Source organism: Magallana gigas, chromosome 3 (assembly GCF_963853765.1).
Source record: "Magallana gigas chromosome 3, xbMagGiga1.1, whole genome shotgun sequence".
NCBI lineage: Eukaryota > Metazoa > Mollusca > Bivalvia > Ostreida > Ostreidae > Magallana > Magallana gigas.
In genome coordinates this window covers 48577734-48604059 of record NC_088855.1, presented here as the reverse complement: position 1 = coordinate 48604059, position 26326 = coordinate 48577734, and the positions used below count along the sequence as shown (strand labels likewise).

The window sequence follows — 26326 nt, the reverse complement described above, 5'->3', positions numbered from 1 at the left end:
ATGTTTTGGAGATTATTGTCGATAATTTAGTCGAGAAGAATTTCAACCAGTATTTTTTTATATGATGCCGATTTTGGATATTTTTTTCTTCAAAAAAATCTTGGAATATCGTTTTTTGGACAATGTAAAACAATAGTATGACAAATATACGACGCTTTAATTATTCTTTATTTTATTATATGTATTCATCTAAAACCAAGGATCATGTATTTATCACAATATTCAGCAGTATTGTCGAAAAATCTTGCTTGAAAGTAAACACTACGAAACTAAAGTGTTAAGTGACGTCATTTTTAATCGCAAATTTATCAAATGTATTGAAATTAAAGATTCGCTTAAAGTGGTTTAATTTTTATACTTTTTTTTATTTTTTATTTACAAGACATATATTACAGTAATAAGTGGTCAAAGATATTTCATAACCAATATTATGAAGGTTGTCGACGCCATTACTCGTTGGTATCTGCAAGTTTCCTTTGTGTGTCGAAGCATCGATGCGTAGCCCATGGGTGTAAACAACTTTAAAACAGTAAAAACCGTTAACTAAATTATGATAACTTCTTTAAATTATTTTTTGAGACTGTATGCAAATATTTTATAATAAGGACTAAAATTTCTGTTGGACTGTCAATAATTTTTACTGCTGAATCGAAATACCCGTAAGTGACTTGCAATTAACACACTTTACTGGTGTGCATATGCGCTTGTTTCTGAGATAAAGGTTCATCTTATGATATAATAATAATTGTTACTATTATATTTTGGGGCAAATAAATCGTAGGAACAGTACCTTCATGTGTGGTGGTGCACTAAAAACTCCCGTCAAAGTTGCTAGTACTTAACATTTTTGTGACGCATACTAGTATCTGTTTCATGATACAGTGACCCTTTTGCTAATACCAAACAATCACCCATGAGAATTATCATATGTAGGCACGTAGCATCGGGTTTGAAAGTGTGTGGGTGGACCAAAAAATCCTGTGAAGGGGGGTTGCTTAGTAGACCTATTACTTCAATTGCACTGTTGATTTCCTTTCTATTCACTTTAATTTCTTACATGCTCCACCCCCCCCCCCCCCCTCCTCCCGCTGTTACGTGCCTAAAATGTAAATAGTATAGACCCCTCAGAATACTTCAAATGATTGAACAGGTACTTGCTTGTTAGTAACAAACTCGGGACTTCGTGATTTCAACGCTGACACTTGGTTTTTGAAGAAGAAAAAATCATAGATAGACTTTATATAGTCTGTCTTAGGTTTCTGTTTCCGTCGCTTTTTGACGAATTTTTAATGAAAATAAACATGCCTGTCAATGAATTATTGAAATCGTTGTAAGAAAAAAATTGCAAGATTTCTTCATTGATAAATCATCTAATTTTACCCGAAGAAATTAGCATGAACGAAATCAAATTTCTCAGATTTATGATGGGCAATGGTTAAATCTTTCTCCAATCAGAACGCGGAACGCCTCGCTCAATTTTTCAATATTATCATCCGGGTTCTTTTCATGTCGCTTGAAATGCAAAATCCCCGCAGATTTGTGTATTGAAACCTGAAACAGTCAAGGGGGCGTTTCAAAACAAAAAAGCTGGACTTTTTTCTTTCTAGGGATGGACGTAGTTTTGGCACAAAGATATTTATGATTATCGATATTTAAACAAAATGTGGTGGAAGTAGAAACTTGGGACAGAGTATAGCAATATCTAGAGATAAAGAAATATTATGCAAACGTGCTATAATTATAGTATTTCCCAAGTTATTGCTTTCATTACTTTTTGGCGAATTTTAATTATATAAACAAACCTGTCAATGACGTATAATTGTAATCGATATAAAGAAAAAAAAGATTTCTTGATAGATAATTCGTCTCTTTTTACCCAGGTAACTTATGGAAACGAACACTTTCTTACGGATATTTATAATGGAAAATGTTTACATCTTTTCTTAATTCGGAAGTCACTCGTAATACCTCCCGCAATTTTTCAACATTATCATCCGGGTACTTTCATCTCTTTTGCAATGCAAGATCCCCGTAGACTCTTTATTTTTAGCCTTGTATTGAAACCTTACAAGCTAGAGAGGGTGTTCATATAGAAAATCTTTTTTTTTTAAATCATACTATTGAATGAACGAAGGGGAATTTCTAAGTATAAAATAATTTAAGAAAATGAGCAGCATGAATATCTTGGGACCGACTTTAGTCCGTACTATCTGACCTTTTCCTGGCAAAAGCCCACCCGTGCTATTTCTGTTATTTTTTTACTAGAGACACATATATACATGTAAGTGGTTATAAGAGATAAATAAGAAATGAAAAAATTAAATTTAAATTATTTAGAAAAAAACAGGGAAAAGCCAGGAATAATGCGGACTATAGCTTGCTACATGTTTTCCAGTACTTTTAGTTCTTTGATTTTTGGACAAATCTTCCGGATTACATCGGCCTAAAGTAAAAAGAGAGTTTTTATGAAAATTTCCGAGAGTACTCCGAATGACATTGTTAAGAGTTGTCTGTCTTTTTATAATAGCTCTCCAGTGTAAAATGGCTGATCAAGTTATGGATTGGCGAGGCGAACCCTTTCGTGCAAAAGTGGTGGCTCAAATGTAAATATTTTTTGCTATCGGTTATACTTTAACTGTTGGCTGTGATGATAAAAGTATAATGTTATCAGACAGTTGGTATTTAGAGAGTTCATGGTTCGTTATGTACGATGGTACAGAGAAAATCAAACAATCATCGAAGATGTCATATACTTTTGTCTTACGACATATCAAAGTATTTAGGTTCTGGTAGATTTGATTTTTAAAACTTGTTATAACATTGATCAGGCAGAAATAAATATTGTATTCCAATTGCAAATAAAGTTATTTATGCTAAACTGCACTGCTGTCTGGTCACTGCCACAATTGCTTGTGTAGAACCGACTGCCTATAACTATACATGTAATGCTTGTGGACAGGACCGTGCACTACCCCCTCCTTTAAAAAAAAATTATACAGAAAACGAATGTGAATAAAAAATGTTAACCACTCGTGATATTTCTGTTTCGACTAGAGACGTATATGAGAGGTTATAAGAGATAAATAAGAAATGAAAAACTTCAGTATAAAAAAAACTTGAAAAAAAAGGTGGGGATAGTGCTCAATCCTGTCACAAGAACATCAAAGTTTGAAAATTATTCATAATCAAGCATTGTAACCAATGTTACTGGTTACAAATAGAAAGGGGTAAAAGTCAGGACTAATTTCTGGCCATATATGTAGAGGAGCACATGCCAGAGATATCAAAATTTTAATTTGCCACAAAAAAACTGGCATTTGAGACATTTTTGAACTTGGTTGTTAATTGTTCACATTTGTACATAGATTTGATGCATGCCGAATATGACATACAGGTAATAATTAAGGAATAAGGAATAATTATTTGAGTATTATGAGGTGATAATTTCGGTCAGGGCGTGATAAAATCCAATAAAGCCTGAAGGGCTTTATGATAGATTTGATCACCTCCCCCCCCCCCCCCCCCCCCCCCCCCCCCCCATCCCCGCCGGACCGAAATTATCACCTCATAATATTCAAAGAATGATTCCTTCTTACTTATATTTATATAATTTTAAGCCATTGTCCATCATCCAATTTAATATAAATAAGCAAACCCCGCTGGTGCCTCAATTTGGCGTCATTTATACTTAATATGGGTTATATAGTACAAAATCAATATGTAGTGTTATCACAGGCAAAGACACTGGAAAATGTAAATATTCACATTTATATTTCCAAACAACTCGGAGTTTTTCAAAACTGACAAAGTAAGAGGGTTAGCCAATAAATTTACCATAGTTACTTCTTACCATATAATTTCAGGCCATATCTACTCCTCTATGGTCAGTTTCAGTGGTCAGTAATTTTTAGAAGTTAAATTCAAAGTCACACAGAATACATTTTGTTGAAAAGACTATAACAATACCTTAGTTTTAGTTATACCCTAATTATTTGGCTTTGATCAGTCAATAGCTGCTCTGTCTTATAATTGTGTTATTGATGGAATCCACCACCTTGACACTCATTATATTGGAATTCAGAAGTAGTAATATCTGTTTTAAAGTGTATGATGCAACATATACAACATTTTTCAGTGAGGAAGCTGTGAGATCATCAGCTTCTCCAATGACGAAGTCCAGCATAGAAATGGAGAACCATGTGTTTCAGAAGGCCAAAACACGGGTAGGACTACAGACCACGTAGTGAGACTAGATGAGACATATTGGCTTGATCCATGTCATGAAATTGAAAGTCATCTCAGTCTCACTTTTTCTGAAAGTGAGAATGAGATCAAGAGTGAAGAAGATAATTATTTGGCCCCAGAGTCAAGTTAATTTGGTATATACATGAGTAGATTAACCATCAGTAATTGCAGATATTTTTATACATGTAGCACTATTTATTTGCCCTTGTCAAATAATATGGAGATTTCCCAAATTATTGCAAATTATATGAATAAAGATGTACGGTACAGTATTTAAAATCTTGACTTTTGACAGCAACATAATATTTGTGACACAAATTATGCCACAATGAATATATAATGTCTTAGAGACTTCCTGATTTAAATTTCTTGATTTCCAAAACATACTATTGAATTTGTATGGTTTTATAAATCAGACTGATTATTGTATAAGTTCAAATAATGTAGTGGTCTGCATCATTCAAAATTTGAAAGGTTCTTGTAGAAAACTAAATTGTTTTTAAAGATGGCCAATTTACCATGAAATTTCTTTGAAAACAAGATGATAATGAAATGGCTTATACAAATGATCTAGCTATTATAATATTAGTGCAATTTTGTCTTAAATTTTGATTTATCATAGTAAATCCAGCTCATAGTAAGATTTCATTAAAAAACTTAAATTGATTATTGGATATAAATATGTCAAAGAAAGACAGCTAATTTGTAGCTTTGAATAACAACAAGCACACATTTCAATTTTGTTACACTTGTTTAATACTTATTACTCTAATCTACTGTACGAAGTCCTCCAATTTTGTCTTTCTTTCAGGAGGAATACCTCGCACTTGTGGCAAGACTGATTCTGCATGTAAAAGAAATGAGTAAGTGATACATGTAAAAATTTCCTAAGTAAACATAAAAAAATGAATCTTAGCTTTAATTGTTTATTTATTTAGATAAGTGCAACAATTGACCCCTGAAAAAATTGTGAGACTATTATACACAAAACAAAGAAGATTTACATTGTACAATATATTTGTTCTGTACAGGACAATGGTGGAATGGTTCTAAAACAATACTACCAGAATGTTTAATTTATTTTGATAACATTAGGTTAAGTTATTCATAGTATTTTAATCTCCTTAAGAAGAAGAGTTCCATATAAAGATATAGGAAAATGATTAATTTATTAAAACTAAGATATTTGGATTTACTCTTTACTAACTGATAGTTTGTGGCCTTATATATCATATGTCAAAGTTTAAATCAGATCTGATGGTTAATATGTTGACAGCCCGGCCTCCTTAATAACATGATGTTCAAATGACATTTTTGTTTGTTGGAGTACTCTTTAAAAAAATTACAACTTACTAACATTCATTAGAATTCTATCATTGAAGTCAGTTGTTTATGAAAGGATCTGGCATTGTAACATTTTACATCTAAACATAAAATGTATATTCTGATCATGACATTGTGGTGCTAAAATAATGAAATAAAATTCATGGAATGTGAACAGATGCTTTGTCTATAGCTGCAGATATATTCTAGATACACCGGTAAGGATAGAAAGACAACTGCTTTATTACTCAATGTCCATCAAACTTCATAAAAAATTATTTGATAATGACAATAAATACAAGTTATGATTATCTCCTTCCCCTTAATGTATAGCACCTACCTCTCATGACAAGTTCTATGTCATTTTTAGCTTGATAAGAGTACAGGAGATAGAGTATTTTTGAGACTTTGGCTTTTGTCTGAATGTCACCATTTGATTCAAGAATTTTAAAGAAGATCCATGTAAGCTTTGGTTCAATCTAATTAGACTGACTTTTGTGTCATAGAGAATTTAAGAGATCAAAAACATGAATTTATCTGTTCTTTTAGAGAAATAGATGGGACAATGAAGTTGCATCTAGTGATAAAATTAAAAAAAAATGAATTCTAGCCATTAAGCCTCACCTTTATATTGATTTACAACTTTACATCAGTAAGTTTATGGTGTACCGTATTTTTCTGGGCATAGGCCGGTATTTTTTTTCTCCGATGAGCGAGCCCCGGCCTATCCTCCGGGATCGGCTATTCTTAGACTCAAAGTTAAAAAAAATGAACAGTAAAATATAAAATCCACTGTTTTTATCCATTTTACTGTTGTATCAGTTTATTATGAGGGTTGGGTTTTTTTCATCCATTTGAACTATTGTTCGATAGTTGTCCCGTTGATAATTTTTGTAATGACATCGTGAGTAATAAAATGTACAGTATTGTACGAGGTATTTCTTTACAATCACAATCAAAAGAATTTTTTCCCACGTTCGTGTATGAACCCTGGAAACTATTATTGCGTAGTAAAAAAGAAAACGAAACCGGGTAGAATGTAATATGACGGAATTTTTGTGAATTCTTCATGTCTGCGTTCGTGGGAATCACTGGTCTTGGGTGGAGAATAAATCAAATGCTCTGTGTTTTTACAATTAATTTTCTGTTGGATGAAATAACGGTATTCTAGTGTCGTGTGTATATACAAAGGTGTGAAACCCGTGACTAAAACACAGCCTGGGGGCACGTAGACTAGTGTACACTGTTACACTTCATTGCATTAACTGTGTTTTTAACAATACAACTTCTCTGCATAACGGCAGTCACTATTTAATTAATTAATGGAAAGAACACATATTAAATATTTTATGTTTGGTATTTCGTTTTCTCATTCATAGCGATTACGGGGGATAACTCTATTTGAATATGAAACCACGTGTTGAGCTAATGGACGCCATTCCCCGTATTTACAAGTAGCTTTCAAAGTATAACTTGATTAAATGAGATTTAGCAATAAGGTATTAATAAAATATAAATGGTTTGGTAAAATATTATACTTAGTTCTACCAGACAAAACCACGGAGGTTGGTGTTGCAATTAAATTTACACTATGTAAAATTACGATACATAACGATACACCGACGAAAACGGAAGAGACCAAACAGCCACAAAACACAGATGTATTTTTAAAAATTGCTTAAAATATATATGTTAAGCAAATTTAATAACTTTAATTACTCTTTTGACTTTCTACATCGATATTCTGAAAGTATATACTTAATACGATAACTCTCTTAATAAGCGGTCATACTTTCACTATAGTAATCATCGATTGAAAATCGGCTTATCCCCCAATTCGGCTAGTCTAAGGATTTTTCTTGAATTTTGTCTAAAAATTAGCAATTCGGCCTATGCCCCACATCGACATATACCCCGAAAAATACGGTATTTATAAGCATAGGATTTTTAAAAGCTGATTTTAAATGTACAGTAAAGGGAAGGTAGAAAGGGGGGTAATTCCAAAGGTCTTGTACAGTTACATGTATGTTAATATTAAATGTCCTTGTCTATATTGAAATTAATTGATATTAAATTTAGTTAAAGTATGATTTAGTATAAATGTTTCGATATAGTAAGAAATTTAAAGTTGTAAATGGGAGAAAAATTTTGTACCCAGTATTGTTATTTCATCCTGTATTCAAACAATTTTTTTGGAATTAGTTTATTCTTAACTTACAAAAGAAATTAATTTGATGATATTAATCATCTTGGAACAAAACATTTGTGTCCAATTATACCTACATAATGGATGATAGATTATTCCACCATCCAAAATATTGTACATAAATTCAGTGTTTTTCTCCAATGATACATACTACCCAGTAATCTACTATGGCCAGAAGTGTAATTGTTTTCATTCCAAGTTTTAGGAGCAGCTAGGTCTAAGTATGTACGGTCCCTACATATACCTGAAGGAATAATGCTTCTGAAATTACATAATATCAGTCATGCTTCCAATGCTGAATGTGACCTATAATTTATGCAGGACACTTGCTTTACAAAAAATTAAAAAACACATGGGTACTGTCTTGAAATATAAGCGATATTTGGCGAGAGTAAGAGAGCATGATAGAAGATGAGGCTTACAGAGCCCTCTCATATTTCAACCTGAGCTAAGATATTGCTTATATTTCAACTCCCCTTAAATCGCTGCACAAAATGTTGTGAAACAATGTAGATATTCAAAACACAATGTGTGAATTCCATTCTTAATGTGTAGCATTGTCAAGTAATCGGGGAGCATGATGTATGTGAGATATTTTTGCCGCATATTTTCTTAACTTATTCAATATTTATAAATACCTCTTGGTTCAGACGATGTTCATTCAATAGTATGAAAAAATCCCAAGATTTCCCCTTCGAAACACCCTCTCTAGCTTATCAGGTTTCAATACACGGCTAAAAATAAAAAGTCTAGGCCCCACCAATATAATTTCTTGTTTGTCTGACCCCGCGCAATGGTATTTAAAAAAACTGTACAAATAATAATATAATTAGCTGTCTGCATCCAGGAAATTCTGCACTGTTCAATTTCCGCTCTATATATTGTATTTTAAATAGTTTTTATGTATAAATCAGAAACAAGTAGCAAAAATATAACCATCCGCACAAATTTATTTATGTACGGCCTAAAAATGAAAATAATTTTATTATTTAACGCTCGCCCGCTTGTTCCTTTTTTCATTGGCTGTCCAACCAACAAGAAATTATATTGGTGTGGCCCTACGGTGATTTTACATTGCTAAAGAGGTGAAGGTAGGCAGATGATAACGTTGAAAATTTGTACAAGGTCCGAGTGATTTCCGAATGGAAAAAAGATGTGAACATTCCCCATTATAAATCTCCATAGGAGAGCTTTTTTCATTCCTGTGAATTTTTACAAGGGAAAAATGGCAATGTGTGATTCAAGTTATCTTAGAGATTTTCTCTTCCATCGATTTTAATTGCACTTCTTTCACAGGTATGTGTATTTTTATTAAATTTCATCCAAATGTGCAGCATAAATATCTTGGGACAGACTATAATATATAACAGTGTTTTAAACTCGTCAAAAAACTAGCTAGACACTCAGGGCTGACAGCTAGTATAATTTGTCAGACCTGTAAAAATTTTACTAGCCCGGAAAAATAGTTGACATTAAAAGTAAAGTTATCGTCCACTAATCTCAGCAAAAAAAAATTGACGGACATCTCTTTCGAATCTCTGACTGTTGAAATGGATTGAATAAAAACAAGTTCAAATTTTATGGGATTTAAATCATTTAACGGTAGGAAACAAACATTTTATGTTTATAGGGAATTAAAATGATGTTCAAAGTAAAAAGTTGATTTAGTTCAGCGTACTTCTATCGTAACAACCGGCCGAAGTTTGGGCAAATTTGACTGAATTACTAAGTGTCGCATGTTTATGATTTTGACAGATTTGTATACTTTAAAATTGTATTGAAATGACATTGAACGGTCACACTTGTTACTTAAAGTTTATGTTTAGCAAAATTATTGACGATTTTGATGTGTAAACACCAACAACAGATAAAAACTTTTCGATTTGTTAGAATTTTGTACCATTTGAAAGCTTAATCATATCTATATGATTTAAGCTTAAAAGAAATTTGAATTATTAAACAATTTATGAGCGAGTTTGAAGGAAAATAAAAGACCTTGTCGTTTCCGTGTGAACTAAACGCTGCTCCGTGTTCTGCAGAGTCATCCGCGTTCAAAAGAGCCGTATGATGGGGATGGAGACGTACGTAAAAAATTTTCAGTCTAAATGAATCTCGCTGAGATAACCCTGCATTATTCCGTGGCATGATTGGGGACTCTACATCGCCATGCTCACGTGTCAAGCATTGTCTACATAAATCAAATGCTTGTTTTGACTTTCTAAATGACCATACAAGGAAAGTGATTGTGTTACAAGAATCAGTTAAAAATTCTCAAAACTCCGATTCCGATATTATATACGCTTGGCTAAAAAATATCCATGTCCAGTCGGGCACTCGTACAAACAAATTTGTTCGCCCGTGCCAAAAAATATGTGTCTTGGGCGGTCGGTGGACGGTAATTTCAAACACTGATAATAAATACACAAGGCAATATCTGGGCATTTATCAAATATGGTAAATGTGAAAACTAGCCAGCACTAAAAGTATGGATGTCATAGCTTATAAAATAAATATGAAATTAAACTTGTACATGTTTATAAATACCGGTATGTAAATAATTCTCAGGGTTTTTCAAATATTTTAACTAACATGGATAATGGATAGGGTACAAGCTTTGTACATAGAAATAGAGAGGGGAAACTCTGCCTAACATGAGGTTTTTGTGAATTTGATTTTAAAGATTAAAAAAATATTTAGATGATATTATGAGGTCTTTTTGAATTAATAAGTATTAATTAATTTAAGGTATTTTTTGTGTTGTATTGTATTTGAAATTGTATTGCTAGTTAATTTCTAAGGTCACAGTCTCACATTCAATGTTGTGGAGGTAAGTCCCTTGTTCTATTTGACAATATCAGACACATCCAAGGGTAATGGTAATTTGACAGATTTTTACTGCATCATAATGAGCTGAATTGAAGATATATTTTGATAATCTTTGGTTTGTTTAAGTTTAATGTGGGATGACTTTAATTTCACCAGATTCTTTGGGACTTCAAAATGACTACTGTTGATTCAGTTTGACTGAGTGGATTGACTTGACTGACTTTCCTTGATTTCAAAACAATAATGATCTGGATTTTTCCTTTTCCTGTACTGAGGGTCTCAGCTGTGACTTACCTGCAGGCTGGATTTCTCCTTGTGCTGTATTGAGGGTCTCAGCTGTGACTTACCTGCAGGCAGGGCTGTACTGTTACCAGCTGGGACAGTTATTATTCTCAATCTATAGGTCGCCCACAAATCCAGTGAAACCATTATTGTAGTACTGTAGATAATCTTATTGATCAATCTATATACTTTAAGTTTAGTGTGTTAGAGTCAAATTGTAGACTCCTTAAACAAAAAATGCTCAAACGACAGATTTAGCTCAACTGAATGAAGAGTTATACGCACTTTTTCTGTAAATCACAACATGGAAGGATTTTTTAACACAATTTAAGCACAATTTTAAATAGAACTCTCATGTAATTATGACTATCAATTTTTTAACTTATAACCTTTGAATCAGCTGCAAACTTTTTCTCAATCATGACAAAATCATTAGTATATTTTATGCATTGCTTGAATAAGATTAGCAACTTGCCTACTTGAAACACATGTATAATGAAAAATTATTACATGTATAACTTGATTAAGTATTGCAATAGATATTGTACAGTGAATAGAATGAGGAAGGCCTTAAAGTGCGTCCCCCAAGGCCAGGGAAGTAAGTTAAACATATTCCTTAACTGATAGAAATTAAATTTAAAACTGTGTAGTAAACAACATGTGATAGGTACTTACTGCTGAGTGAAAGGTAGTGTTATCATGGAATCAAATATAAATCTGACAGAGATACAAACCAGTCTCAAATACAGTACAAATACTTGGGGGTATTTGAAGTGACACTGGTATTGAAGTATGCACTTACTGCTGCTTTGTACATGTACCTGTCGAATTTGACCAGTAAGCGTTTTTATTCTCTTCCTAAAAGCATTGTATATAGTTGACAGATTTAGTCTATTGATAAAAGAATCAAATTATTCATGATGCACAGAAGCTTGGCCTCTTAAAAACATTCATTTTAAAAACAATTTTTCCCCTGAAAATGAGTAAAAATTCATTGGACTGTAAATCTTTCAAAGGTTAAATGATGTCTCTCATTAATTCATTATTTCTTCTTTAGTTTTAAGTTTCTCAATGAAAACACAACAATATGTTACACATTTTTAAACATTATGTGCCAGAAAATTTTGTCAGTTAATTAGTTTTAATAGCATGTATATTAATTTGTATCTTGTATGGCTGTAAGGTGTTCCCGTGTACAACGCCATTTGTTGAAACACCTGTTGCTCTACATTACACTGCAAATGAGTTTCCGAGCATATGTGGGAAGTATCAACATTTGAGAAAGAATCAATAACAAAAAACTGTACTGCTGAAAGCACTCTGAAATACATTATGAAGCATTATCATGCAATTTACAAAATGGCTTTTCACAGAAACTGACTGCATTTTGTCAGAGTTTGTACCATGCTTAGATTGAGCCTTGTATCAATTGAGCCGCCTTATGAAGCGACCCAATGAACAAACAACAAGCAAATGCATGATAGACTCATCTAGTTAATTTCGATAATTGGTAAAATGCACAGAATTCGTAATCATGCAGTGAGATGCAGCTTTATTTCTAAATGATTAATTGATTGACTTTTTTAACTGCATGATTGAGAATGTGCATAGTACGGCAGATATGGAGGAGCCTATAATGAAGAGCATCCTTTAGTTCACTCAGCCCTCATAAATAATCAAGTAAGGAATTATTTTTAAGAAGTGGCATGACTTGAATGTACATGTAATATAAACTGGACAACAATTCACCTCTATGACAATAAATAGAAACTTTAGTAAGTGCATGAGGAAATATTTTTAAATACAATTAATAACTGCAATACTATGTGTCAAAATTTAATATTCTCTGAAAAACTTTTTTTTTAAATTCTGTGTCTTAATAGTACTGTCTAGATTAGTGCGATCTTTGATAAAGGACAGTTTCATGAAATAGAAAAAATACAGCTCATTCATTCAAACATGAGCGACTGCATCTTCAATTCATTCATATTGATACATATTTGACCATAAATTTGGGACCCTGAATTTAACTCAGCTTGACTTAAAATTTAGAGATTAAGATCATTGACATAAGGAGTAAAACTCAGCACTTCCATTGATTTTTTTTCATTTCATCCAGATTATTTAAAATTTGAAATGCACATGTATCGATCTGTTTTGGTATTAGTGTATTGACAGATGGAATAAGAAAATTTCCTTCATTAGGTAAAAACTTAAGCTAAACATGGTGAAAACATAGCCACTGGGCGCTGAATTAAGTTGTAGACGTTTAGTACAGGAGTACTTTTGAGTCTGGCTCCTCAGCCCACTGTATACACAGCCCTCATCCTCCCCACGTAATGAAGCATCGATACTTGGTGACAGTCAATATTTAAGATCCCAGTGTCAGATAATTCTAGAAAATTAATTTTTTTTCCCTTTCATTCTGTGTGAAGAGCCCTGCATTAAAAGTATGTAATGAATATAGGAAATCTATGCAGGCAGTCAATTCATATTGGGAGGAAGCACATTTCATTGGCCACTGGGGGAGAGGCTGTAAGAGTTCATCGCAGTATTGGACATATAAGCTGTCCTCTCTCAACTGAAGTAGCACCACGACTGAAGGCAGTCTAATTAGCTACTGAATTGCCCAGCAGATGCAGCGACATGTTACCTGGGACTGAAGTCCGATTGATTCCAAGTCTCTTGCCACAACATGGTCACAGCCGGGAGGGTGCTGTAAAGTACTGCTCACATTTTTTTGATTTCAGGGGACTGTTAATTTTTTTCACTTCCTATACTGCTCTAAGATAGAAGAGATAAACATTGAGATAGGAAAACAGACTTCCGGATTGACACTTGGTTGGAGTTGTTCCGTGGTATAGACTTTTAAGTGACTTCAGCATGTCAGGGAGGAGAGGACTAGTATTCTAAACATGAGGATCTTAGTGTGATAATTTGGTATATCAAGGTCATGTATTCTGGACAGCCAGGGTACAGTGGGACAGATCCCTACGCCCTCAACCGGGGGATGTACCAAGCCAACATGTCCTGGAGCCCAATGGGATACTACACCTGTATGTATCCACTCATCAAATTCTATTGTCTTTGTTTCCATGATTCTGTATTCTTTCCTTGTTAAGATTTAATATTCGAATTTACATAGACAGTTGTTGCATAACTGTAAAATCGGAATGTAACTTTTATTCTTGATTTCCTTCATCGTCTTTTCTCACTTCAATTCAAAATATAAGTACCGTATCTTAATCCCTTAAGAGTTGTATTTTATTGCATTTCTTTTCAATTCAATTGGTACTTCTCACAACGGCTCCAAAACGACACTTGTGTCTTATGACCTAGACATACACATAGGTTTTGATTAATCATTACTTACATTTTTAAGAGTCTCTTATAGTAATAAAATAAGTTATTTGTAAATGGCTTTGGTTATGTAGCTGTATTGCATAACAATCCAATGCTAAGCAGAGGAAACTTTAAACTAGAGATGTCTCAGCTGCATGCATAGAAATTGTTTTTCAATACAAATGATTTAAAACAGATATCAGTTACTGTAAAAATTTCCCAGAAGAATGTAGGGGTAAGGTTCTGAATCCTCACTCTGCAATAAGAGATGCTAATAACTTTGAAGTATTTTCTGCCCACTGGCTAAATTCTTGCGTGCTTCAGTTAGATTGCAAAGTAGTTAATGCAGTAGAGCCCGCATAACAATCAAAGATCTGTCAAAGAGTTTATGACTGCACCGTAAAGTTATCTGTTGACCTGAGGTGTTTGTAAATATTGTTAATTTGTAATAGAGTGAAGAATTAATAGTTTCATGCCTGATAAATTTGCTAACCTGCTCATCTTGGCTGTTTCGCATCATAATAATGGTATGGTCATCATGTTATGGTTTTATATTTAGGAAACATTCAAGACCATGAATGTCTCATGATTAAAATATCAGGCTTAAAAAATTTTCTAGCCAAAAAAAATTCCACTAGAGTGGCTTGTTCAACTTGTTATATAAGTTTAGTTCAGTAAAATTTAACTTGATCTGAAGAGATCATGCATGGACATTTTATTCCGGATCAATATAGTGGGATTTGTAAAGATATTATATGGACCTTGCTTTAAGTCCTGGTATTTCTACTGAAAGGCCATTCTTAATGGTTAAGAAATCAATGCCAGTATTCCAGCTAATGAAGATCAGATCAGCACCTTCATGTGTTAACATCTCCATTACACCAAAAAACCCATGCAGCCCATACCAAGGCCCCTCATCATCTTATGGAACAGATTACATCTACAAGTTCTGTGTGGGCTTTTTATGCATTGATTGATTTGTTCCTTCATTTAGTTTAAACAAAAGCACCATTGCTTCTTAAATAGCATTTGCTTCAATGATAGGATTTGATTTTCAATTGAATTTGAATAATTGCTAGAAACCTGAATGGAAATTGAGAGCAAAAAAAATGTTTGTGAGAAGATTGGTGTATGCTAGATGGAAATCTTCTCTCTCTTTTATTTATTTGATATGTATTCTATTTACAATAGACGCATATTTTGTTTCATATGTACATGCAAGGACATGCAACCATCACCATGGATATGGATTATAATCATGCAGCCACCATTTAACTTTGTTATGAAACACAGAATAACCACTAATGATACGAAACCCTGAAGTAACATCAGTTAAGGATAATTTTAAAAAGAAATAGCAAATTTTCTACTGCCAATATAACAAAAAATAGCAGCAAATTTTTTTCTGCCAGAGCATGAAAGAATAACGGAAGAAAGTTGGCCTTTGCAAATAAAAAGGTGATTAGAAATATGATTCCTCATTAGAGGATTAATAAGGTTTAGACGTGTAGCATTGATTTTGTATCAGGGATCTGGCCACCAGTGTCGTTGAACCATTCACTGTGGGGGGACACCATGCAGATATTGTTTTATTCATTGAAGGACTCTGCGGCAGAAATTACCAGGACCTGATGAGCATATTAACACAATAGTATCAGTCAACACACCAGCGGCATGCTCTTTATGTACTGAATAACAGATATGTACCAGCAGCCAGTCTTACACTGTCTTATAAAACTCTTTCACTGGAGAAAATGCATGTTTGATATTTATCAATAATTATAAGTAGGAAAATAAAGCTAGTAAACAAGACAGGAAAACTGGATTGTTCTGTTTATTTTTAAAGAACTATGGTTTCATCAAAATTCGCTGTTGAGATAATAAAATGTTCATTGAGGTGCAATTTCTAATAACATAATGTATTAATAGGATCACTGTCCAAAAATTTACATATCCTTAAGATTGTAATTTTCATTAAATCCACGAAAATTTACGCCCCCGAGTATTAGTAAAACCACAGTATTTAGCGGGAAAGGAAGGAAGCAAACAAGATAAGGCTGCGGACTGAAACCCCTGAATTGTATAGGTCTTCTTGATGGACGCCAAATCTGTTAGAAGAAATAAACAGTTTTAGGAAAAGAACTGCTGCCTGAAGTCCAAGCGGCTTTATCACTTCATTTCCGAGCTAATAACGTAGAAACACACTGGTCGCATTGTCGAAATTTCTTGAAAATTCAATCACAGAGTTGGCATCTCTGAGGCACCACTATATCCTGAGGCTAACTAAGAATAATTCTGGAGAGGGAATTAGTTTGTCTTATTTATTGATTCACTACTATGAACCTATAGTAGTATTCTGCCTGTATTGCTATAGGAATATAATGCTAGAGATGTAGATGGAAAAAGCTTTGGAAATTAATACTTGGTTGTGACAATATGGTGGTGAGGCCATGCAGTACATTTGAAAATCCAATAATGACAAGGGCTCTAGTTATGGAAATTAATTCATGTGCTTCTCTTGGTTCTCTGTGTGGTGACAAATGACCACCACATATCACCAGCTCATAACAGAATACCAGTACACAGTTTAGAAAATTAATTAGAAATTTAATTAAACACTTGTAATTGTATGAATAGAAAAAAATCAATTTTGATCTTTTTTATTCACTTTTGGCAATCACCCTTCACATTTTATGTTCTGGATGTATACACAATGTTACAAGAATGTCTAATAAATTGAAAAGAGTATGGAATCATTAAGCGTTGCAATTTTTTAATTTTCTTCTGTGAGTAATGATTATCACCATTATTATCAATCTGTCAGGGACAGATTTTTGTTGACTTCCCTGCACTCTGCCACATTTGACAGTCCTGATAGGTTGATGAAACAGTCTTCTTTTGAACCTCTTGGCATTCCTTTATTCTCAACATGTGCTTCTTGCCATTAGCAAACAAGACAAATTATGAACTAGGATCCAGTAACAGAAAGGAACAGATAGACAGATGTCTTGAAATTCAGTGACAGCACTGTTTGTAGGAGTACACAGAAATCTCATTTGTTTTGTTTAGATCAATGTCTGTAAACAGGCACTTAATTTGCATACAGAATCTTACGCCCTTGCATTTTATGGAAAATGGCCATGCAGGCTGGGAGATTGATTCTGGAGTACCCTGTATGACTGATACAAGCAGATTACATCAGTGCTAATGGATTTCCCCTTAATCTCCAGCAAATCAAAGACCATCATCATTAAGTTTGAGCTACATTATGGAAAGTTTTTTTAAACAGGGTAGAAAGTGTATCAATTACAGTGTATCAAGTTATGATGTTTACACACAATTTGATTACACATAACATGTGTGGATCCAGAAAATTTTTCCAGGGATAGTTGTGTTTGCGGGGGGCGGGTGGGGGGGGGATTACTAGAAAGATAATAAAATTATAGAAAGATAAGAAAAATGCACATATTTGACTGATTTTGATTGAATCCAATGAGTGAAATAAAATGAGTTAAATACCCGGTAGATGAAATATATATCTTATACCAACTCTACTACCAAATAACAGAACAATTCGATGTGTCTGAAACACGTTGAAAATGTTAAATCTTGGGGGCCAAATTTGACTCTATTTGTGTATTGTCCTTTTTTATGAGAGTTTGAAATATTTGAATTTTCCCATGGGGGTGAAGGGTCCAGACCTCCCCCCCCCCCCCCCCCCCCCAACACCCTCCTCCTCTAGATGTGTGCATGCATAAGTATAACAAACACTCAAGCTTAAAAAAATGTTTATGTGCTGTAGTTTTGAAAAACTCGGATTTTGTTTTGTAGATGCCAACAGAGACAAACCTAAAGGACCAGGGGGAATGGGAATTCCTCAGGGGATGCCCCCTGGGGCTGCCGGAATGTCCCAACCCATGCCTGACCCCATCGGGGCCCTTCAAAACTTAACAGTTCAAGGCATAGGCCCTGTAGGACAACAGGGTATGTACTCAGAAATTCTAATGCACCTGTTACTGTCAGATGATATAATTTGAACAGGAAGCTTACTTATAGGAAGTAGTTGGTTTTTCTGCTCCTGTCTTACTATAATGTCCTTTGTTTTGTGTTATTTGATATAAGAACTATCAAATGATCAAACAGAGGATGTGTCTATGTGGTTGGACCAAACTGATTTGTCTGAATTTTCTTGTGAGTAGACATGAATTTGAAGATTTATTTTCATTATATTTAATTTTTCTTTATTTGGCAATTTTAAAAGTTTATATTCTTTCCTTTTTGATTTTTGATATATTTTTAGTTCTCTGAAGCATGAGGCTCTAATGAGCATTTCTGAATAAATTATCATCATCTGTTATGCTTTTACTTTTCACATTTTCATCATCTTGAAGCACCAATTACAACTGTAACCAAACTTGGTTCCAAACATCTGTAGATGAGGGGTTTATTAGTACATAAATAATTAAATGAAGGATCACTGCCCCTTTTAAGTGGGGGGGGGGGGGGGGGGGGGGAGGAGGGATGTTTCATCTTCTTTTTTACCAGAGCCATGTGTCCAGTTATGTTAACACCTTATCATAAGTAGAGACTTTCATGTACTGTATACAGTAGTCAAGTGTTGTCATGGAGTAAAGAAGGTTCTTTGAAATGGAGTCAACATTTAAATAAAGTAACAATTTTTCAAAAAAAAAATTTGAAAAACTTGGATGCTTTTTATTGTGAAATGAAAACTCTAAGTTTGATTCATATCATGATTGTATAAGAAAGGGGACACTGTTGTAGTTTTATTTAACATAATAATGTTCTTCTTCATGATTTGAAGCCTATTATATTTTTTAAGATATGAAGGCAAGCGCACAGATCTGAAAATTTATGTTGAAAATTTTTTACATGTTGTTTGACTTCATCTTACTGTTAAATTAAAATACTTAAGACATATTTTGTCTTCTGTAGGGATTTATAAAAGCCATTTAACTGCTTTGATCATATCAAAGCATTGTTGCTAAGGTGAGCAGTGGAGCCTAAATGTCTTTTTATTTTCTTTATTTGTCATGTTCTCACAGTTTATAAATAACTTAATCGTGCAAGCATACCATTTAAAGAGGAATTTATTTTTCAATTTTTTTACCACCTGTCTCCACTTTTTAGAGTGTTATATAAAAAAAGTAGAAAAGGATACTATCACTCACTTAACGAGGCCGGGTCTAATTTGTTCTGCCCTAGATTTTTAAATGAAATTTTTTACATCAATTTCTACTGATATAATTATTATTTTAAGATAAAAAAAATAAGACATTTAACACACCGTTTGTTTAAGGGGTCATCTTAAAGTTTGTTAATTTTTTAACGTAGGACACTAAGGGATTTTGCTTGAAATGTATCAATTTTGCTTATTTTTTACTTTTTTTTAAAACTTCTGCCCTAGGGATTTCTTTTTCTGTTCTACATATTAAAGTTATTGCTAAAAGGCATCAAATGGTCAAATAAAAAAAAAACCCTTTTACCTCCTGGTTTGTTCTGGGGGTCTTATCAAAATTGTTTTTTGTATGCCCAATTTCCCAGATTTGTCAGATAATGGCTATTTTTTATTTGAAAAAGGAGGAAATGGTGATCTTTACAGTATCATTAAAACATTCAGACATATTTAAGTAATAAATAAATATATAACATCACATATTAAGGGTCATTAATATAAAATACTTGGTTACTGTCTTGAAATATATGAATTAAGCTATATTTAGGCGGGTTAAGAAAACGTGACAGAGGGCTAGACTTGTTGAACCCTCTTCACGTTTTCTACCCGTGTCCAAATATAGCTTATACTTCGAGACATTTATGTTTATTCTTCAATATAATATCAATTTTATGCATCAAACAAGCTATTTTCAACAAATTTCACTGAATGTCTGCAGTTGAAACTATCACGCCATGGCATCAACCAAGCAAAAAGATGACGTCACAATACAAATGAAAGGCTGCACAAAAGCGTGCGTACTCGATCTGTACTTGGCCTCGTTAAAAATTGTTTTTCAAGTGAGCAATTAGGCCTGTGGGCCTCTTGTTAAAAATAATCTAACACCAGAAATGTATCAAATGTCCAAAAGCAATACATTGTCATTGACTTGTTCCAAAGCAAGTCAATGATCAGCATTTCTCTTCATTCTAGAAAAATGCATAGTCATGCTATATGTTGACAGAAGTTGAATGTTGGCTGTTATTATGGCCACACTGATATTGATAATTGCTCAAGCTTATTTTAAAAGACAGAACCAAAGCTATTCTAAATGAAATCATGTTCAGCTAAGATTAAAATTTACCCCCATGATCACTTAGACTGGCCTCAATTTAATTTAAATACTCATCTCTGCTACATTCTAAATAAACTGAAGCCTACTCGCTACAAGTAACATACCAGATAAGAATTTACAAACAATGTATTAAACACTCAAAATAAGCAATAAAAAACAGTCTAACATCTTTTATATCATTCAATTATTGAGGCAAAATTTATAGTAACACATTGTTTTAGTTAAAAGTACAAAATACAATACAAAATATAAAAATTCTGTTCTCAAACGAAATCATCTGAAAACTGAATTATCCAGATATCCGGCATTCGGATATATGAAGCCCCATTGTAAACTTTTGTATCAAATTTTCAATGATAACATCCATATCTTCCTTTCTGTCAATTAAGGTAGCTCCTGCCTTTTATATTTATATGAGAAATGCAAGTAAAATTTCTTTTAATCAACTAACTAACATCACATGAAAAAGTAAAACACCAAAAATCTTGATGTATAATTAGATTAATTTGAATGTAACAATCCAACATATACGCATACCCCATATATTCAATTATACGTCAATCACTGCTATAAGCATACCATCACATTTTCATGCCTAAAAAGTTAATAATTTAAGAAATCATTGTCCATACTTTGCAAAATAATGCTCTTATATATCCTTATGACAAAAATTGTGTATTTTTATGGATGAGATGCAGTTAGAGAACTTTTTTTTAACTATTTATGCAACATAACAATTCACTGGAATAGTATCAGCTGATTGATAATAATCTAAACTAATTTAGATTTGAAATGAATTAATTAATATTAGGTGCATTGTATCAGTGATATTTTCCTCATATCAATGGTGTGTTACTAAGCATTAAGATTTTAAAATAATTCTATACTGTAGAATTTGAAGGATTTCCTTTTGTCTATCCTCATTCATATTTATATAGCAAAGACGATGAATATTATTATACCTCTACTTATTTTTTACTATATAAGAGTTATTCGATATACTTCGCTGACTCCCTGAAAATCACCGCCAACAAACTGATTCCCTGCAAAAAGGTGTGTCAGTTCTATCAACTGATACACCCCTACTCGGAACCATTTGCAATTTTCTCTAATTTAAGTAAAAGTTTCGAAGTATTCCAAATAAAATCATGAATATTCATTATCAAATAACCAGTTTTCAGTAGCAAAAGATAACAAACAAAATGGCGATTTGCAGATTTTGGGTGCTTGTTACCTTTAACATCTCAAAGTAGCTTAGATACCGAATTAAATTATTTAAATGATAAGAATTTATTGTGATATTCAATGAACTGAGTTTCTATATTGTTTGTTATCAATTGAAGATTGTTGTTAAAACGGTTTTGATTTTTTTTTGTTATTACTTGTTTGTTACATTAAAATTATAATGAACTTTTTTCTGATTTATTGTTTGTATCGGTATTAATATAAGAGTTAGAGTATACCATTGAGTGAGTTATATAATGGAAAGATTCCAGTTCCCCGAGTGCAAGTCTATCTTGCTGACTCCCTCAATGATAAACTTTAATTGAATACTGTTACATGTTCTGAATTGGCAGTGAATAAATGCAAATTAAGCATCAAATTACTTTTACCTTAACATGATATATTGTAATGATAAGAGTTCTTAAATTAATTACAAACGGCCATATACTGTAGATGGCAGTTCTAATTCTATTGTACTCTGAAGGGCAGACAACTCTAACTGCACTATAAAATTATTGAGTGGGGTGCTGTTTAGAAATTGTCTTGTCGCTTGCATTTAAATCTTTATAATGCTGTAAACGTACGGTATTATATTTGGCGTGTACGATATTTGGCGGAAAATAGTTTTTGAACAAGTTGGCGTGGATTTGAATTAGTGTATTCCTGAATGTGAATATTCTTATACATATATGCATGGCATTTAGCGATGTACTTGATTTAGTGAAAGCCGCATTCCGCCAAAAACGCTAAATAGAATACACAGCCAAATGTAATACGTTTACAGTATAATACCGGTATTTTATTGGGACATGATCGAAAGATACAATTAGAAGATAGAGATCAAAGTCTATATTTTGTAACATGGACTTTTCTGTAATGTGATTAAAGGTGACTCCAATATAAAAAGAAAAAGGTCTTCCAATCATTTTTTCCATTACTATTTTTGAAAAAAATATATTAGCAATGTATGTGTACTAGCTTTCATTTCATATAAATTTATAAGTATTATCTCATTTTCATAGTTATATAACAATGTTTTTTCCTTCAACAGAACCCTTTCTTATGAATAAGTCTAAATGAATAAATAATTTATTAATTAGAAAAAAGGGATACCTGAAGCTATTCAATTGATCACAATGAAATTTATGTAATATTGCCAATAAGTTAAAGATTAAATGCTAAGATGTTATTCTGTGATTTTTTATCATCCAACATACACTGGTAAATCACTCTGACTTCTTTTTACCAATTGTTATTCATTTATGGAAACATATGACTCAATATTTGGTGATGGGTTGTGAAATAAATTATCAGTCCATGGTACAGCAAACATTTCTCTAATTACCAGTATATTTGAAATCAATAATTTTCAGTATATTTTTTGAAAACATGAAGAGGATGTCACCATCAATTTCATTAACTTCCTTGTTATGTTGTATTTTCATTTATTACTTTTGCTACTACATGTAAATGAGCAATTTTTATTATTTTTTTAATTCCCATTTTTTTTCTTCATTTTAATAAGGTATGTTGTCACATGAATATAAGAAATGCTTCAAGTTTCCCAAACACATTCCAAAGTTTATATTTAGAATATTTTTTTAAAAACAACAATCAATGAAATCAATGAAATCAGGAAGTTTAATGAATATTAATAGATTGTCAAGAGCTTGAGTTTGGTAGAGTTAGAAATAAATACTTGAGGTTGTACGACACAACCAAGCGCTGTTGATGCAATGACATCAACCCATATGTCAGAGACAGACCGCTGTCTACTGTAGAGTCCGTCAGTAATTACAGAGAAACTGTCTTGTAGGGATGATGAATCAGCAGCAGCACATCCAGCAACAGCAACGGCTGCTCATGCAGCAGCAACAGCAACAAAGACACCTACAGATGCAGCAGCAACAGCAGCGACCACAACTTGAGGTAACTACAAAGTCTGTATTAAATAAGGTCTCTAATTTGGCTACTGATAGTCTCCATATAATATGTTCTTATGTATGACGAGGCTCTAAGTTCATTTTGATACAAACAGTGAGTTCTTAAATTTGGATCTTGATCCATGAAGTGAATCTTTAAGTTGGCTGGTGATACACAAAATAAGGTCTCTAAATAACTATTAATTTTTGATGCATACAATGTGGGGTATTTAAGTTAGTCGTTAATACACAATGACAAATCAAAGTTGGGTGGGTTTTTTTTTGTCAATCTACTATGAGGCTTAGGTCAGTTGTTTGTTAATTCAGTTATAAGTCCTCAAATAAATTGTTTTTTTTATATATATACAGTCTTGTCTGTAAGCTGAATTTGAGAAAATGGTTCTAAATTAGTAAATGGGGATGATATGGATACAATTATGTTGGCTATACGGCAAAACTCACCCAGGTTAGATGAATTGGATAATTTTATTGATCTTAGGATCTACTGATTCCACAGTATAAAAATATGATAGACATATAGTAAAAATAAAATCATTTTAACCCTAATCCAAAAAAAATGATTCGATAGAACTTTTGAGATGTTTTTTTGCAAAATGTTGAATTTTTAATTTTCCAAAGGTGTGAAAAGGATTTGCCAATATGTATCTTAAAATAACTGTCTAATTATATAAACATTCAACTATTGACTAAAATAGCTTTTTCTTCCAAAGACTCGACTTGTACATGTATATAGAAAGTATAGAAAGAGTTTGGTATTGGCTGTTTCATTCACTGCAAAAAAACCCCTTAAATTGAAGTGTCATGGAAATAGAAAATGACAATCATCAAAAGCAGTGACTGCCTGTAACAGGGGACAGTGTACGCACTGATTCAGAACAGAAACAGAAGAGAACGCAGAAGTGTCCAATCATTGGACAGTGGTTTTTTTGTTTCCTGAATGGAATACAGTATATTATCTTGAAAGCATGCTTTTATTAAAGGTTTAGTGAGAGAGGGAAAATGATGAATGAATTGATACTGTCTCGTTATTTCTACAGAGACAGGATGCGTTCTTGGTGACGTCTGCTCAGCATGTTCAGACGATGGCTCAGCCACTCCCTGCAAACTCAGTCAGTCTTCTCTTACTAACTTGGTTATAAACTGATATGAAATTGATTGACAATTACCTTCGAACTGATCTTTCAATGATAATAATTAAATTGAATTTTTCCTAGAAATTTTTACATATTGGATAGTTGTTGCTCTAATAATTTAGAAAATTATGTACAAGATGCTATTTGCATGCCTTTTTCAATGTCTGCAAAACTTTTGTATTAAACAGGTTGGGATGACATACCAACAGGCAATGCAGGGTGGAGGAATGCAGCAACCTGGAATGCAGCAAGGAATGCAACAGGGTATGCAACAAGGCGGAATGCAACAAAGTGGATTACAGCAAGGGGGGATGCAACAAGGTGTGATGCAGCAACCTGGAATGCAACAGGGTATGCAACAGGGAGGAATGCAACAAGGTGGATTACAGCAAGGGGGAATGCAACAAGGGGTTATGCAGCAACCTGGAATGCAACAAGCAGGTATGCAACAACCTGGAATGCCTATGGTGTCCATGGGAATGCAACAACAAAGACCCCAAACATCCATTGGGAACATCAGCCAGGCTTCTCAGATGGCCTTTGGTCAGCAGGTAAAGAAACTTTTTGGGGGAAGGTTACTTCATGGTTTCCGAATATGGAAAGAAGTTTGATTTTTATTTTATTTGTTATTATACCTGAGATATATTCTTTAAATATCTGATAGATTTTCAGTAATTTCATTGTTCTTCTCTTTTATGGAATCCAGATGCAAGCTGGTCCTAATGCAAGTTCGTAAGTGTACTTTCTGATGATGTGGAAATTTGTCTAATCTTGATGTTCAGCTGTACAAAATGTAGTCTTGATCAAATTTTAAATGTAGAAACAGAGTGTATTCAAATATTCAATCAAAATTTGTGTTACTAAAGTGTAAATAGGATTAAAGGAAGTATAAACTCAGGTCATGAAAAACACAGATGTGTGACTGATGATAAGTACGAGTATAGTTGTACGTCGGGATATTTTTGTACAGCCAGCAAGCCGTGCCCTCACCAAAGCCCCCCTCCATCAGCAGCATGATGATGTCCCCCTCCCCACAGGGAATGGTCGCCAATCCTCGTGGAAACTCCCCCAGAGTCCTAAACACACCAGGTACGTGGAGAAACTGAAACGATTTTAAAAAAGCATTATGTGTTTCAGTTGTGTTGTCTTTTCACAATTATCTGCCATGATTCAATAGAGGCAGTTGTAGGAAATTTACTTTTGGTTTTGAAACTGTCATACTAAATGTACTGGTATATTGTTTTCTATGGAGAAATATTCTTTGTAAACAACTGTTCTTACTGCTCTAAGGGACTAGTCTCGTAATACATGTGGGGGTTGGGTTGAACTGTTAGCAACACTGAGAGGTAAGCACACATGAAAGCTCCATGGAAGTATTTGTGAGTTTATAGAGGCTGAAAATAATTAAACTGTATACTCAGTATTTAGCTTGTCATTGTCTTAAATTTTTTTAAATAAATGTATAGTTCATAGAAGAGAAATTGTCGACAGTTA

At 33.1% G+C, this 26326-nt stretch overlaps 1 protein-coding gene across 7 annotated transcripts in view; it reads left to right on the top strand.

The window, feature by feature from the left end:
* LOC105340062 (mediator of RNA polymerase II transcription subunit 15) overlaps positions 1 to 26326 on the top strand; it is a 37571-nt gene that overhangs the window by 4523 nt on the left and 6722 nt on the right. For 2 of the 7 annotated variants that reach the window (XM_034483059.2, XM_066080111.1), the window contains 10 exons: positions 2528 to 2603; positions 4136 to 4223; positions 5057 to 5108; positions 18056 to 18208; positions 18347 to 18415; positions 23573 to 23685; positions 24737 to 24808; positions 25021 to 25383; positions 25539 to 25564; positions 25803 to 25921. In XM_034483059.2, coding sequence (XP_034338950.2) covers positions 2528 to 2603; positions 4136 to 4223; positions 5057 to 5108; positions 18056 to 18208; positions 18347 to 18415; positions 23573 to 23685; positions 24737 to 24808; positions 25021 to 25383; positions 25539 to 25564; positions 25803 to 25921 — 1131 coding nt within the window. Of the gene's footprint in view, positions 1 to 2527; positions 2604 to 4135; positions 4224 to 5056; positions 5109 to 13413; positions 13939 to 18055; positions 18209 to 18346; positions 18416 to 23572; positions 23686 to 24736; positions 24809 to 25020; positions 25384 to 25538; positions 25565 to 25802; positions 25922 to 26326 lie in introns of those variants that run through there. The other 5 variants (XM_066080114.1, XM_066080115.1, XM_066080112.1 and 2 more) reach the window with 5 other exon arrangements.